Source organism: Neomonachus schauinslandi, chromosome 4, assembly GCF_002201575.2.
Source record: "Neomonachus schauinslandi chromosome 4, ASM220157v2, whole genome shotgun sequence".
Lineage (NCBI taxonomy): Eukaryota > Metazoa > Chordata > Mammalia > Carnivora > Phocidae > Neomonachus > Neomonachus schauinslandi.
The window spans coordinates 75279624-75296639 of NC_058406.1; the positions used below are offsets into that span (position 1 = coordinate 75279624).

Here is a 17016-nt window from a genome sequence, read left to right on the forward strand (position 1 = left end):
CATTATATAGCATTTCCACCATATAGATACAAATAAAAAGGCAAATAATCTCAAGAACACAGATAACAGTAATACGTAGTAGAACAATTAGGAAGTGATTAGTTTTGAATATTTACAGTCTTTGTTTTTAATTATTTCATTGAAAGTTTACATAAACTTTTAATAATGGCTGAAAGATTACCAAGAATTTAATAATCATCTCTCACAAGTCAGCACAAGCTTGCTCCAGGTGTACCACTGAGTTTCTTTCATTTAAAATATTCTCTGTACTTTTCTTCACCTAGCCAAATCGTACTTTATCCTTCAATTATACCTACAACTCCAGTTCATATTATTCTACTTTTGTTCATTGATATATACACATTATATATACTAAAAACAGAAGCAGGTACAAAGTGTAATGGGAATGCAAAGGGAACAGGACCTAAACCTACAATGGAAGTCAGAATGGACAGCTCTAAGATGGTAAAATGGTAAGAAGGTATCATGGAATTTGAGCTTGGTAGAACGGTGACTGTGGAGCAGGGCAAGGGGAAAGGCAAGATACTCCATGAGAGGAGGACAGGATGTGAAAGACATGGCAGTATGGGAGACCAGAGAATGTTTGGAGAACTATATGTTTTCAGGATTTCTGGAGCACAAAGCAAGAGAAGAAGGGCTCATTGAGCCTGCACAGGAAGTTAAGTGCCAGATTATGTTGATGCTTAATTTCCATGTTAAGGAATTCGCTTTTTTCCCCCCTTATAGGCAATGGATAACTACTGAAGATATTTTAGCAAGAGGTTTACATGATCAGAGATACCTGTTAGATTCCCCAGAATAGTTATGGATGGGATGATAATGAGACTGGAAGCAAAGAGAAAAGTAAGACAGCTATTGCAATAAATGAGAGACAATGAATGTCTGAGCTAGAGCATCAGCAGAAGGGACAGAGAAGAACAGATATAAGAGATCCTTAGGAGGCAAAACAGATAGGACTTGGCAATTACTTGCATGTAAGTTAAGATATTTAAATTTTTCTTTTTTTAAGATTTTATTTATTTATTTGAGAGAGAGAGAATGAGAGAGAGCACATGAGAGGGGGGAGGGTCAGAGGGAGAAGCAGACTCCCTGCCGAGCAGGGAGCCCGATGCGGGACTCGATCCAGGGACTCCAGGATCATGACCTGAGCCGAAGGCAGTCGCTTAACCAACTGAGCCACCCAGGCACCCGTAAGTTAAGATATTTAGGATGACTCTTTTCTTGCCTTTAGCAGTTTGGAAAAGAAGAGGGTTCATTCACTGACCTAAGGAGAAAAGAAAAGGAGCAGTGTGAGATACAGAGAAGATAGAAAGAGTTCAAATGCTGATATATTAACTTTTAGGTGGATATATCCAGAAAGGTGACTGTATAAATGGGTCAGGGGCTAGACAGAAAGAAACAGATGGCAAATGCAGATGTAGTAATTGTAGACATGGACTTGGGTGACATTATAAAAGAAAAGTTTATAAAGTGAGAAGAATAAAGAAGCAAAAAAGAATCCTTTTGCAATATCAACAGGAAAAAAAGCCCAAGCAATTCAAGAAGTAGTAGGAGAACCAACAGAATGGTTTAATTGAAACCAAAAGAGAGATTTCCAAAAGGAGGGAAATACCAGATGTGTCAAATACTACAATGGTCAAAGAAAATAAAAGTTGAAAAGAGTTCACTGAATTCAGTACTTAGGAGATCACTAAATGGTCTAAGCAAAAGCAGTTTCAAAGGAGTAAGAACCCGGGCGCCTGGGTGGCTCAGTTGGTTAAGCGACTGCCTTCGGCTCAGGTCACGATCCTGGAGTCCCGGGATCGAGTCCCGCATCGGGCTCCCTGCTAGGCAGGGAGCCTGCTTCTCCCTCTGACCCTTCTCCCTCTCATGCTCTCTGTCTCTCATTCTCTCTCTCGCAAATAAATAAATAAAATCTTTAAAAAAAAAAAAAAAAAGGAGTAAGAACCCAAAGTTTAGTGAATGAAAAAATGACTAGGAGGTAAGGACATGAGCACAGTGAGTATAAACTGCCCTTTGAAGAATTTTTGTTTTGATGGGAGAGCAAGACATTAAAGTATATAAAGACTCTGTGATTCTGTTCTTTGCCTGACATATTTTCCCTTCTTTTAATAGGAATATCTTTCCTGTCCTTTGGGGAAACTGCCTCTACCCATTCCATGTGACCTGGTGAGGATGTCATTCATGGTACCCTAGCCTCCAGGGCTACAGCAGAGGAATGCATGACCCATTCCCCAGGTTACAGGGTTTAATGGAGGGATGAATACAAGACTCAACTGAGGCCATTTAGGATGAACTCTGCTCTGCTAAAGCTAACAGGGAAGACTGTATTTCTACTGAGACTGTTCAATTGGGAAGATGTGAGTTAGGGGCTACCTGCCATGTGAAAAATCCTGTTGACAAAAATAAAGCCAATTAGTAACAGGCATAGCTAAAAGACTGAGACAAAGCCAGAGGTATGACTGAAATGATTTGAGTATCTGGATCTAGCAAGATAAAAGCCAGACGCATGTCTGGACTTATAAGTTTACATGAATGGTCTCCTTTTTTGTGTGATTAAGTCACTTTGAGTAGAATTTCTGTCACTTACAACCCAAATGGTCATGACTATCTTGATGAGGATAGGGAGCTGAAGAGGGAAGAGACTTGAGCATAATTATATGTTGAAAGAGAAATAGGGAGGAGAGATTGAAAATATGGAAAAGAGGAGAGGGGTAATTGGTCTCCTAAAGCCCCAAGGGAGGCAGGATTAGAAACATTAAAACTATAGGTGGAGAGATAAACCTTGAATAGAAGAAAAGAGAATTCTTCTTTAAGGAAAGATGCAGAGACAGAAATATATAGTTGTGGGGTAGAAAATTGAAAGAGTTCATATAGGTTCGATTTTCAATTCTCTACTGATAACTAAAAGTCAATTTCATTTTATAGAAATGGCACTGAACTGGGAATCAGGAGATATAGAATCTATTTCTGGCCCTGCCATTAATTAGATATGTGATTTTAGGTGAGTCATTTAATCTCTCAGAGTCTTGGTTTCTTTCACTATAAAATGAGAAATTGCACAAAGGTCCCTTACAATTTAAATTTTATGATCCAACATACTTTCTCATATAATTTCTGATATTTTTTCTTTTTTTCTTCTTTTTCCTTTCTTGAAATTGGAATACAGATGATAAAAATCGGCATGTTTTTCTTAAAACATTCTCTAGAGCAATATTTGAATACAAAGTATGTTTTGCCACCAAAAACTAATGTGTGAAAAGTATAATGAATATACTCGATTGCTACTAATAATAGTACCAGATACTATGCTAAGAGCTTTATGTATATTATCTCATTTAATACTAAAATCCCTAATACATAAGCAGATGAAGGAATTGAGATAAAGTGGATAGATACATTACAAAAGGTGACACAACTACTAAATGGCTAGAATTTGAGCCTAGACAGATTACTCTAAGCATTTTTTTTTTAGTAACCTCCCAGCCCAACATGGGTCTTGAACTCACAACCCTGAGACCAAGAGTCACATGCTCTACCAACTGAGCCAGCTAGGCACCCCAAACAGATTATTCTAGATCCTGTGAATTTAACTACTTACTACACAGCTTCTTCTTCTTCAAAAAAAAAATGACTCATTTTCAGTAAAACAGGGATACAATTATCATTGGGGGTTAAAGTATCTAGATGAGACTTTAATATCAAAATATAAATTGGATTTGGAATAGGGGATAGGAAAGAAATAAAAGTAGGAAAACTATGTAAAGTCAGCATGAAAGGGGGCGCCTGGGTGGCTCAGTTAAGCGTCTGCTTTCAACTCAGATCATGATCCCAGGGTCCTGGGATCGAGCCCCACATTGAGCCCTGCATCAAGCCCCACATCAAGCCCCGCATCAAGCCCCACATCAGGCTCCCTGCTCAGTAGGGAGCCTGCTTCTCTCTCTCCTCCCCACTTGTGCTCTCACTCGCTCTTGCTATCTCTGTTTCTCTCTCTCAAATAAGTAAAATCTTAAAAAAAAAAAAAAAGACAGCATGAAAGTAAGCAGAGGAATAAACTGTGGTATGTAGAAGGGCAGGGAACAGAGCAGCAGAACAAGGAGTAAGTTAGAGGGCTATAGGTTGAAGAGAGATAAAAATTAAGGAGTTGAAAATTCTAACACCTCTCTCCACGTTGTAATGATATCAGACTTTGGGCAAGTTGGATAAATGCTCTGATACTCTAAGTGAGATTAGGGGACTTTTCTTGTTCTTATTTGAGCCTAAGAGGTCGTGGGTACTCCAGCCCTTGCCTACTTAAGATCTTAAATTATGGCTAGAGGAAGCATAAAGTGACAGAATGAAGGAAAGAGTTGTCAATGCTAAGGCCACACACATGAAATTATTTGTGGAAAACCCCAAGTTTACCATTTCTACATACAGCAACAGAAACAAACAATTCTATGGCCAGGATTATTTCTCACACATTTTAACAGACTGGCTATTAATGGCATGACCCAGACAAATGATGCTAGTAATAACAGGATCCGGAGTAATGATGACCTGGTCCCAGTGTTGAAGAATTATATGCTTTATCTCATTAATTAAGTGATTGACACAGATAAAAGCAAATCTAAATTACATATGAGCTATATCCCACAAATTAGGTTATATTCTCATATTATCAGAGGAACTTGTAAGAACCATATTAGAAACTGGGGAGGTATTAAAGGTAACCTAATTTAATCCCCTAATTTTATAGATAAGACTAAGACCTAAAGAAGTTAAATAATTTTTCCAAGATCACACAGCTGTTTTGTAAAACTAGACAAATTTCATAAACATAAAATTATTTTAAATAATTTTAAAGACATATAAAAGTAATAGTTCAGCATTTTAATACTTTATATATCTCCAGGTCCCTTATTTTCTCAGTTTTTCCTCATATTATCTTTAAATAAAAATAGTCAATACAATGTAGGGAAGAGACTTTTAAAAAAAATCTAGGTGACAAACATAGTAAGTCCATCTGAAATAACAGACCTAAGAATTTGAAATTGGCCCAATAACCCAGGAGAAAAATGTTGCAAGTTAATAATCATAGTAATTTCAGATGTTGGTTTTTCAATAACATTGTCATTCTGAAGTAATGATAAACCATTTTCTCTTTCAAGGCAATATCAATGGTAATTCACCTTTGTCTTGATATTCTGATGGTTCTTGTTGAACTTTTGCACAGATTTCACGCTGATCCCTCTGCTCCATTATAGACAATTCAGGTATGTTTAAACACTCTGACCTTCATAAAGATAAATAAAACCATAAAATATTAAATATTAAAACTAATCTGAATTTGAAAACCACTTACTCATATAAATAAAAAAGAAAGGGTTCATCTTCTCAACACTTCTATGATAAAATGCATTAGCCTAGGGTAGTAAAGGGTAAAAAAATAGGTGTTTATTGGAAGCAAGATACTTAGTCATCTATACATGACCCAAATATGTAGTTATCTGCTATCTGTGTATAGCCTTAAAAATCTATTGCTAATGCTACTTTCAATTAGATAACAAAAACTAGGATCTCTTGAAGTAGTGTTGGCATCTGTTCTGATTGGTCAGTGGCTGCTCTGTACTGTTTGTTAAGTATATTAAATGTCATCCCTGCATATAGAATACCGTTATCTGGAAGGGAAATGACATATACTATTACCTTCTAGGCATCATGGTATAGGAAAAGAATGCTGAGTTATCATTTAGGGCCTTCTGCTTAATAACTAGGAATATGAGCTTCGATTATTTTATCTATAAAATGGGATAGAAATACCTCATTTTATGATCCAGGTTGTGGTTAAGGTCAAAAGAGATAATACACAGATGTGCAATTTTTAAAATGTAAATTATTTTATAAATATGAAGTGTTATTAATAGAGTGGGCCCCTAAATGGGAAAGATTAGACTTTGTACAGCAACATGATTTTTCTTTTCAAAGTATACTTTTCTTTTAAAGTATATTTTTGTCACCTGTTAAATTTAGAAGGCAGAGAAAGCCTGAGGTCATGACATATAGGATGGGTAGTTTCCCAGAAAGAGATGATTCAGTGAATGTTAAAATATTCTATAACTGTAGAGTTCTAAATAAATTTAGATAACCAAACTCTTATGATATTATTACTTCATTATGGAACTAAATGATTACTATGATTTGAATGTAGCCAATGTTCACCTTTCTCTGAATAAATGATTATTTGGAGGAGCAAAGAGTTTATGATGACTATTCTACCTTGGATATTAACATTATACTGTACCTTGATATACTGGGAAGAGAAGGTTTTGGAGTAAAACCAAATTCTTTAAGGTCCACACTTCGAGATTTATTCATTTGCATCTATTAACGAGAAAAACAGTTCAACTGTCTACTTCACAGCAACACTTTTTAACAAACAAGCCAAACAGCAAAATTCCTGCTGGTACACAAAGTCCCAAAACCAGTGGATTATGAGAAACTCAGGCTAGTTCTCAAATCAAATTTCCTTCTTAGGCCCTTCTTAAATGTTGAGATTCTTCATGGTTCTTTACTAGGCCTTTTTCTCTTTTCCCTCTACACATTTTTAAAGATCTAATTTACTTCCATGGCTTCAATTATCATCTACAAGTGAATGACTCTCAAATCTATATTTCTAATTCAGATCCTTTTCCTGATTTTCAGAGTTAATCCAACTGTCTGTGGAACATCTTTACCTAGGTATCTTGCAGGCTTCTAAATTCAGTATTTTCCAGATTGAACTTATTGTGTATTTACTTCTCCAAACTTGCTTTTCCTTTGGAGTTTCCACCCTAGTGAGGCCTCACTTTTTTCCTACTTGCTCAGTTCAGAAAGCTGGTCATCATCTTTACTCCTTTTACTTCACCCTTCATAAGCAATTAAGTACCAGGGTAGTTGATTCTATCTCTGAAAAATGTCTTAAACCTAGCCACTTCCCTCCACTGCTACTGCTACTACATTAAACTAGACCATCATCTTGCCTAGATTATTGTAAAACCCACCTAATGAGTCCTTATGTTCCTTTTCTATCATCCTCTAATCCATTCTCTACATTGCATCCAGAGTGAACTTGAGAAAATGCAATTCTGATCATGTCACTGATTAAAGCCCTTCAGTGGCTTCCCAATACCTTCAGGATAAAGTCTAAATCCTTAAAATACCAAAAAGGCCTTCATTATCTAGCTCTTACTTACCTTTTCAGCCTCATCTCTCTCTACTCCCTTACTTGTGATTGAACTCCAGACACACTGTATAACTTCAATGTTTTAAAAGCTCTCTCTCTTTCTCAGTTCTATACCACTTCATATTTTCTATGTCTGGAATACTTTTCTATCCGTCTCCACCACTACTCTAGTGCCTACCTCTCCATACCTGGCTTATGCCTAGATATCCTTCAAGTCTCAATCATGATTATTTGGAATCCTTTCCTGGCCTATCAAATATGGACTGAGTACACTTTCTACCCAAGTTCAAGTTATCTTACACCTCTGTCACAGAATCCTCTATCATACTACATTGAAAAAGCCTATTTAGTTATTTGTATCCTTCACCCAACTATAAGCTGTACGAGGATTGGGACTAAAACTGTCTTATTCACTGCTGTATCTTAGCACCTATCATAGTACTTAGCATATTGCTGGTGCTCAATGAATATGGAAGGGGGGTACTCAGTTGGCTCAGTTGGAAGAGCATGAGACTTTTGATCTCAGGGTTGTGGGTTTGAGCCCTACTTTGGGTGTACAGATTACTAAAAATAGTAACTTTCTTTTTTTAAGAGAGGGAGAGAGGGGCACCTGGGTGGCTCAGTCAGTTGGGCATCTGCCTTCGGCTCAGGTCATGATCTCAGGATCCTGGTATCGAGCCTCACATCTGGCTCCCTGCTCCACGGGTAGCCTGCTTCTCCCTCTCCCTCTGCCTGCCGCTCCCCCTGCTTTTGCTCTCTCTCTCTCTGTCAGATAAATAAATAAAATCTTTAAAAAGAAAAAAAGTAAGAGAGGGAGAGAGAGAAAGGGACGGAAGGGGCACAGGGTGAGGGAGAGAAAGAATCTTAAGCAGGCTCCACACCCAGTGTGGAGCCCAACATGGGGCTCTATCTCACAACCCTGAGATCATGACCTTAGCCAAAATCAAGAGTCGGACACTTAACTGACTGAGCCACCCAGGTGCCCCAATTAAATAAACTTAAAAAAAAATGAATATGGAAGGAAAGAGGGAATAATACAGAATGGAGAAGGAAAGAAGGAAGGAAGGATGAAAGAAAGGAAGGGGGGGAGGGAGGAAGAACTTGGGCTACTAAAAAAATATTATCTCAGAGAAGGTGGTGGCTGTTTTAATGTGCATACCTCTTCGTTTCCCAGTATCCCCCTTGTTTTAGCCTCATGACTTAAAATCTTCATTCTTACTAAAGTCCTAGAAAAGAAGCAGACACTGCCATTTTCTTGCCTCTTTTCTGTGGCCTGATCAATTATTTTGCCCTGGATATGATAACGTAGGCTTAGAATAAGTCTGCTAGTGACCAGCTAATCAAGGTAGGAACAACCATTCCTTCATGACTTGGAAAGGAGCCTCTTGCTCAGTACTCATCTAGGTACATGAATCAAAATCAACTTTAGACTCTCCATACCACTCCAGTACAGACAGAACCAGGAAAGGGCAAGCGTGCCTAGTTTTAATTGCTGAACCAAGCCAAACTACATATCCCTCTCCATTTCCTTCTTCTTTGGTTAAAAAAAAAAAGAAAAGACTAATAAGGGGCTGTAGAACTATGTCCCAAAAGTAGATTTACAGACTAATTACTAAGAACTACAATATCTTGGAGCACCTGGGTGGCTCAGTCGGTTAAGTGGCTGCCTTCAGCTGAGGTTGTGATCCCAGGGTCCTGGGATTGAGCCCCATGTAGGGCTCCCTGCTCAGTGGGGAGTCTGCTTCTCCTTTTCCCTCTGCCCCTCCCCTACTCATGCTCTTTCTCACTCTCTCTCAAATAAATAAATAAAATCTTAAAAATAAAAGAACTACAGTATCTTTTCCTTTAGAAACAACATTTTGAAAAATGGCCATACTCCTAGGCAAGCCCTCAAGTAACTAAAGTTCACTTCGGATACCTAACTGATACACAGAATAAAGGAATATTCATATACATTAGATTACAGAACAAGGGCTAAATGTTATTAAAACTAACCTTGAGACGTTTAACTGGAGGAAGTGATGAAACAGCATTCCTGTTTCTTAAATCGGATAAATATGAAGAGATTGTTGGCTCTTTCATTTCTGACTTTTGTGCAACTCCAGTTTTACCTATGAAAAGAAATTCTCGCTTAAGTGAAACTTTAGGTAGTGTTCATGTAAAGCCAAATTTCTTCATAATTTCTTTTTTTTTGAATTTTTTATTTAAATTCAATTTAGTTAACATATAGTATTATCAGTTTCAGGGGTAGATCTTCATAATTTCTAATCTAATTTTTTTCATGTTACCCACAAAGAAGGAAAATTATTTGAGTTATAAACTGCATAACATAAATATCATACGTAGGTAATTAGGATGTCATTACTATTCAAAGGCCTTTCAATTTTTAAAACCTGAAATAAACTTCTTTTATGGAACTCACAGCAGTCATGTCCACATGTACGTTTATTTTTACAGTGATGATTACATTCTCGGTTCCCAGGTTTTTTGCAAGCAATCATTCCTAAATTAATATAAGAAAAACAAACCTATTTTTACTACAGTTTATTTCCTTTCATACAGTACAAAAAGTTATGATTTTCACTTCCTCAAATGTTAGCCTATTTAATATGTAATTTTTAAAATGATATTTCTGACAACAGCTAGTCCCTGTCCAGCTATTAGCCCAATCCCAGCTCTTCACAAGGAGCATCGACCCACCTATAAGCTTCTCTTCACCTCTCTGACATAGAGCCAAATACCACAGAATATCAGTAACTCTTATCTTGAATGAGGTAAGAGTAAGAAACTTCTCTGCTGCTTTATACTTACACTTAAGAAGAACCTGGAAAGAAGCAAACATCACAGCATTTTGATGGTATCAGTGATAGTTTCTAGCACTTAGGACACCATACATATTTAATAAACATTAGAAATATGTGTTTTAGGGGTATAAGAAATTTGCTATATGAATTCAAAGGAAAAAGAGATTGCTTCCAGCTTGACCCCCCAAGCTAGAATATCCAAATACATAATTTATTCTTCATTCATAATATTTTAAGTAGATTTTTTCTTGATCTTAGTAACATGGGGGAAGGGAGAGACATCTAAACTGACAGATAGGATCTGGACATGATGGTCCAGGTAGAGGGCATATACTCAAAGACAGCAAACCATAAACTGTAGAAATAGAAATAAGTTGATTTTTGTTGGAGCGTAGATTTTAAGTGAACTAGAAATGTTGGAGATAGTGAAGAGCTTTGAAAACCTTTATAACCTTTTTTTGGTCCTTTAGTCTTCATTTTCAGTGCTGTTGCTCAGTCAACTCTTTTCAAGACATGGCACATTTAGATAACAATAATATTTGTATAGCACCTGGAGTAAACAGTATAGTATGCTCACCCTATGAGGCAACTGGCTAGATGCCTTAGGGGCTAAGCAGATCAATGTATTGGGTAGTGATAAAGTAATGAAACATCCCTGGCAGCTGGAAACTGACAGGATGAACCACAGTGTTCCCAAGTGAATATAAACAACTTTGGTAGAATATAAACAACACTCAGTAAGGCCATTCTGTGACTATAGTAAAGATCGAAATAAGACTACTGTGTAATTATCTCTGAAACTTGAGGAAAGGACATTTAAGAACCACAAAAATAACTAAACATCCCCCTCTTCTGGTTAACACAAATGACTACTATTTCCTTAATCTTCCCATCTCCAAGATAAGATACACCAAAATACCCAATACTTCACTTTTTTAAAGTATCCAATCTAGAATTGACCTCTGCCCTCCCTAAACCCTGCTAAGAATCACCAGCACAAGCTAAAATCCTATAAATAAGCTTCTCCCAACCCCCAGAGATAACCCACAGCTCTACGAGAGCTGTGATCTTTTGCCCTAGCTCATAATTTCATCTCAGTTACCTGGTCTCCTTGTCAAGTCCTACCATGCTACAATTTATTCTACATGCTGTTTAATTAGTCCTCCTAAAGTTCAACTCTGGTCAGATCATTTGCCCACTTAGAAATGTTAGTTACTTCCCGTGCCAGCAAATTAATTTCATATTTAAAGTCCTCCACAATGTAATTCTAGCCTCCCTTTCTGGTACCCATAGTAACCCTAATCCAACAAAACACATTTGCTTGGGGCATTTGGGTTGCTCAGTGGGTTAAGCGTCTGCCTTCGGCTCAGGTCATGATCTCAGCCTGGGATGGAGCCCCACATTGGGCTCCCTGCTCAGTGGGGAGTCTGCTTCTCCCTCTGCCTGCCTCTCCTCCTGCTTGTGCACACACGCTCTCTCTCTCCCCCTCTCCTCTGTCAAATAAATAAATAAATAAATAAATAAATAAATAAATAAAATCTTTAAAAACAAAAACACATTTGCTTGCCATTATTCAAATAGTCTCAAGACTTTCTATGATTGTACCTTTGATATTACGTCTTGTCTTAGAAGCCGCTCACTTGTCTATCAGAAGCTTATCAACTTTCAAGGCCACCTTAAATGGTACCTCTATCATGGAGATCTATCCTTATCACCCCATCTGAAATGATTTCTCTCTTCTTTAAGCCCCTATGGCATTTTCTTTGTCCCTCTTATTCACTGCATGCTGCCTTATATATTCACATGAGAAACACATGATGAAGTACAGAGCACTTTAAAGTAAGAAAACGTAAGTTTTAATATGGGCTCTTATCTGTAAAAAACAGATTAAAAATAATACCTGTTTTGTTCACCTCACAGAGATGAAAAGATAAAATGAAATTAAGTATGTGAAAGCATTTTCAAATTAAGTGATAAAATAATATATTAGAGCATGTATTATCTTTACTATTATTACTTAAGGATTATACAAGTAACTATAAAATTAAAATTGTTTAGAATGCTATGAAGGAGAGGAGCACAATGCTATGTGATAATTGGATGCACTGTTCTAGTTAGGAATGTCTTGGAAGGTTTCCCTAAGAAGCAACAACTGAGTTGAAGACTAAAGAAAGAATGGGAATTAAGAAGGCAAAGAGGCAGGAGAAAGAGTACCTCAGGCAGAGAGGATGGCATATGCAAAATATCTATGACAAGGGAAAGCATGGCGTATCGGAGAAATTGAAAGGTCAGTGTGGCTGATGTTCAGCAAGTAAGAGAGAGCACACAAGATGAAATTAGTGGAGAAAGGTCAGGCTATATTTGTAGGAGAATGGCTCCACCATGGTACCCTAGCAATTCCATGTCTCTATATAGGCCATATCCAAGACTTAACTATTTATAGAATGCCCTCTGATACTCTTTGGGACATGTCAAGATAGGCAGTCTTGTGAGGAGGTGCTAAAAGCCATTTCTCATCTGCCTCCTTAGCTTGCAAGAGGCTCCCTATCTTGCATGGCATTGCCATGAAGCAGTTTCTCATCTGCCTCTGGTTCCAGTAAGGCACTGGACTTTCTACCTTGCCTCTTCCAAGGTACAGATGAAGGCCATAAAACCACTTAGTTGCACCTTATAGTTGATGCCTCAAAAACAAAGCAACCCACTATTTGTGTTATCTGGTCAGTGTTATCCTGTGGGATTAGGAATGCAAGCAACTGATAACATGCTGATCTTGTTTTGCCATCTCTGTAAGTAATAAACTGTCTAGATCCATTTAGGTCTCTTGTGTCCTTACCAGCCAATTCTATGGAGGTGAGGCAAGACTACCTAGCAGCTGCCATCTCACTGCTGCTTAGGAACTGCCTGACCACGAGACAGTGTGGAACCTAGTAGGGATGTTAATGATTTGGATCTTTTATTCTAAGAGCTAGGGGAAGACACTATAGTGATTTAATCAAGGAAGGAACATAATTAAATTTGCATTTTGAAAAAAGGCTACCAGAGGAGTCTAGGCAAAAAAAATGATGGTAACTCAATCTAGAGTGATGACAGTAGTAGAGTCAGAGAATGGGCTGATTTGAGAGCTATACAAAAAATAAAAATATTAATACTGAATCAAGTGCTTTTCTTTCTTGAGCAGCTATATTTTCCCTGAAGTTTTCCTGCCTTTCTTTTAGTCTAGTACTATCTATCTTAAATTTAAGTGTATTTAATATTTCAGAGACAAAAATAAATACATGGAGACACCACCTATTTATTCCCTCCTCATAGATACTTCCTTTCTTGAGCCCTCCATCCTCCTCTTAACGTAATGTGGCCTCTCCTACAGTTGTCATCCCGAACTTCCTTTCATTAAGCTTCTTGAGTGAATCCACTATTCTTGGATTCTTTGACATTTTCTTTCTTGGTTAATTGCTTTGTTATATTGTGCTCATACTCAAGCAACTGCTTCAGAAAAGATGTGTGTGAGTTCAACTTTCTAAATCCTTGAATGTATTAAAATTACTTTACTTTCACACTTAATAGTTTGGCTGGGTATAGAACACAGGGTTGAAAATCATTTTCCCTGAACTTTAAGTCTATTGTCTTCTACCATCCAGTGCTACTGATAAAGATTAACAAAATTTCAATTCTTGTTCCTTGGAAGCATTTATGATTTTCTCTTTATCCATGATGTTCTGAAATGTTGCAATTATTCCTCCTTTGTAGATATTCTTTCACTCATCCTAATTAGCACTGACTAAGCCTTTTTGATGTGCGGATCTGTATCTCCAAGTGTAGAAAATTTTCTTAAATTATTTCTTCTGATTTGTTTGTTCTCTCTTTCTGAAACATTTATTAGTCAGCTATCAGACTCCTAGATTTCCCTTTATCTCTTATATTTTCTGTCTCCTTGTCTAATTCCAGAGAATCAAGACTATCCGGATAAGAAATAGCAAATCTGAGATTCTAACTTAAGGTAGTCTAATTCCAGAGCCTGATCTCTCAACCACCCCGCCTCCCTAGTTATACTAGCTACCTTAATTCTCTCCCCAAATAATGCATTTAATTTATTTAGGGAATCAGAGGATTTGGGGATGGGAAGACGAGGGGAAAATGCCTTGTAGGTTTTTGTTTTGCAATAAGGGATAAGGAATTGCTTTGTTCCCTAATCCAATTCCTAATAGGTGCATTTCTAAACATCACCACAAGATGGCGCACAATGACTACACACATTTATTCCCAGTGGTTGAAAACTACCTACCACCTGGAGTTGAATTTTAGATTCTGGGGACTTCCACAAATTTCAAGGCAGAGCTGGCAAGTCTTGTTGGGAATGAAGACTGTATACAAGTTTGTTTATAGAATATTAGCATATGGATATTAATTACCTAAGTGACAAAAACTTTTTATTTCTGTGAGAAATGGTACTTATAAGTGCTCCCCCATCCTCACCCCACTTCCCATATCCTGAGAATTGTCTGAATTTGTCTTATTAACAAATATAAGCTTACAGAGATTGATAATTGGAAAAATTAGGTTCTCAAAGAAAATTGACCTAAGCTGTACTCTTAGGTATAATTTAAAGTTAATAGATCCCATATTCCCATCACTACAATAATCTGAAATGCATACGTTTTCAAAGTTTTGTCACATATAGGTTTGCATGTTTTTAAAGCCCCCAATTCTAAGTACTTAAAGTAAAATAAATTCATTAATGTCAACTAGAATTGTATTTAAAGAAAATATTTAAAATTACTTTAACAGGGTCAGTAATGGCTGTGGGGCAGCTGTTGGTTGCTTTAAAAAAAATCTAAGAGGGCGCCTGGGTGGCTCAGTTGGTTGAGCGACTGCCTTTGGCTCGGGTCATGATCCTGGAGTCCCGGGATCGAGTCCCACATCGGGCTCCCTGCTTGGCAGGGAGTCTGCTTCTCCCTCTGATCCTCCTCCCTCTCATGCTGTCTCTCATTCTCTCTGTCTCAAATAAATAAATAAAATCTTAAAAAAAAAAAATCTAAGAAAAACTGATAATAGTAGGCACATAACCCCTGATACACTTAGCCTTGCATCCTAATTATAAATTTAAATAATTGGTCTCTGCATAAGCTAGCTACTGAAGTTAATATTTTTTTTAAGATTTCTTTCTTTATTTCGGGGGGGGGTGAGGGAGAGGGAAAGTGAGAATCTCCAAAAAAAACTTTGGCTGAGGGGGGAGCCCGACTCTGGGGCTCAATACCACAACCCCAGAATCATGACCTGAGCCAAAATCAAAAGTCGGACACTTAACTGACTGAGCCACCCAGGCACCCCCGGGATTAGTATTTCTAAAAGAATATTACTTTGACTTGCAGTTCCTGATTTATGTTAATCAGATTTATGCACTTTATGACTTTACTTTTTATTTATTTTTTTAAACGATTTTATTTATTCATTCGAGACACAGGGATAGAGAGAGAGAGAGAGAGCATGAGCAGGGGGAGAGGCAAAGGGGGAGGGAGAAGTAGGCTCCCTGCTGAGCCAGGAGCCGGACGTGGGGCTCAATCCCAGGACCCTGGGATCATGACCTGAGCTGAAGGCAAAAGCTTAAGCATCTGAGCCACCCTCCCAGGACCCTGGGATCATGACCTGAGCTGAAGGCAGAAGCTTAAGCATCTGAGCCACCCAGGCACCCCATATGACTTTACTTTTTAAATGAGAGAGCATCTCATCTTATTTTTTTGTCAAATATCGTATCATTTTGTTATTTATCAAGAAAAAGGTAACACTAATGAATTGGGAGTCCTTGGTTTTGCAATTTAATGCATTTATACACCAAAAAGTATAAAGAAAACCAAACTGTGTTTTGACTAGTATTTAAATCTGCACACTTCCACAGTGCTCAGGCATTTCTTCTATCTTTTCATTTTTCAAATATACTAAATTTTCAACTCAGAATGGCACAGCAAATGCAAATGAATTTACTAATGTCAAATCAATTTTCTTCAAATTAAAGTCCATACTTTTTTTTTTTTTAAGATTTTATTTATTTATTTGACAGAGAGAGAGGGAACACAAGCAGGGGGAGTGGGAGAGGGAGAAGCAGACTTCCCACCTAGCAGAGAGCCCGATGTGGGGCTTGATCCCAGGACTCTGGGATCATAACCTGAGCCGAAGGCAGACGCTTAACAGCTGAGCCACTGGGCACCCCCAAAGTCCATACTTCTTACTGAGAATCTATTTAAAGGACCAAAAGTTTAAACGTCTAAACCTTATGTATTAAGAATAGACCTGAAAAATTTTAAATATTTTACAACCAAAATATTGTATTTTTCACACTGTCATACCTTAAAAATAGCAAAAATATTTTTCTTTAAATTTTACAAAAATGTTATCTATTGGACTATATAGATGAGAAACTATTGCTAAAAGAATGTTTTCAAACACAAGAAGCATGAAAATAATTTTTAGTTATATTATGTAAATTAAGGTGCATACTTTGTTTTTATATATGGCCCCATAATTTGATATTATAATACTAAGGTATGTGTTGAACTTGCAAGCACATTGAGAAACAATTATTTAGCAGTCTCTGAACTGAATATGTTTGTATCATTTAATAACATGGTCTGACAGGAGGTCAGAAAAATTGAAATTTGGATTGTTTTGAAAAGCCCAAATTTTGTTGTCACAAACTTAGTAGGGTAAATCTATGACCCCTTCATTGTGTCGCTTATTGAGAAAGGTGCAGATAGGATATGTATGTTATGTTTAAAGGTATAATTGTGTATCTTTATTTGGGGATATATGAATTTGCATATAAGAACTGAATTATATAATTGGAATGTTCATAAGATTTGGGATGGTTGAAAAATACAGATTCGAAGGGGTACATGCATCCCAATGTTTATAACAGCATTATCAAGAGTAGCCAAAATCTGGAAAGTGCCCATGTCCATCGACTGATGAATGGATAAAGAAGATGTGGTATAT

At 37.2% G+C, this 17016-nt stretch overlaps 1 protein-coding gene across 1 annotated transcript in view; it reads right to left on the bottom strand.

The window, feature by feature from the left end:
* The window catches only part of HFM1 (helicase for meiosis 1), a 109987-nt gene that overhangs the window by 9363 nt on the left and 83608 nt on the right, over positions 1-17016 (bottom strand). The window contains exons 30-33 of the mRNA XM_021690122.1: positions 9648-9728; positions 9221-9336; positions 6305-6384; positions 5193-5296 (exon numbers count right to left, since the gene is read on the bottom strand). Coding sequence (XP_021545797.1) covers positions 5193-5296; positions 6305-6384; positions 9221-9336; positions 9648-9728 — 381 coding nt within the window. The remainder of the gene's footprint in view (positions 1-5192; positions 5297-6304; positions 6385-9220; positions 9337-9647; positions 9729-17016) is intronic.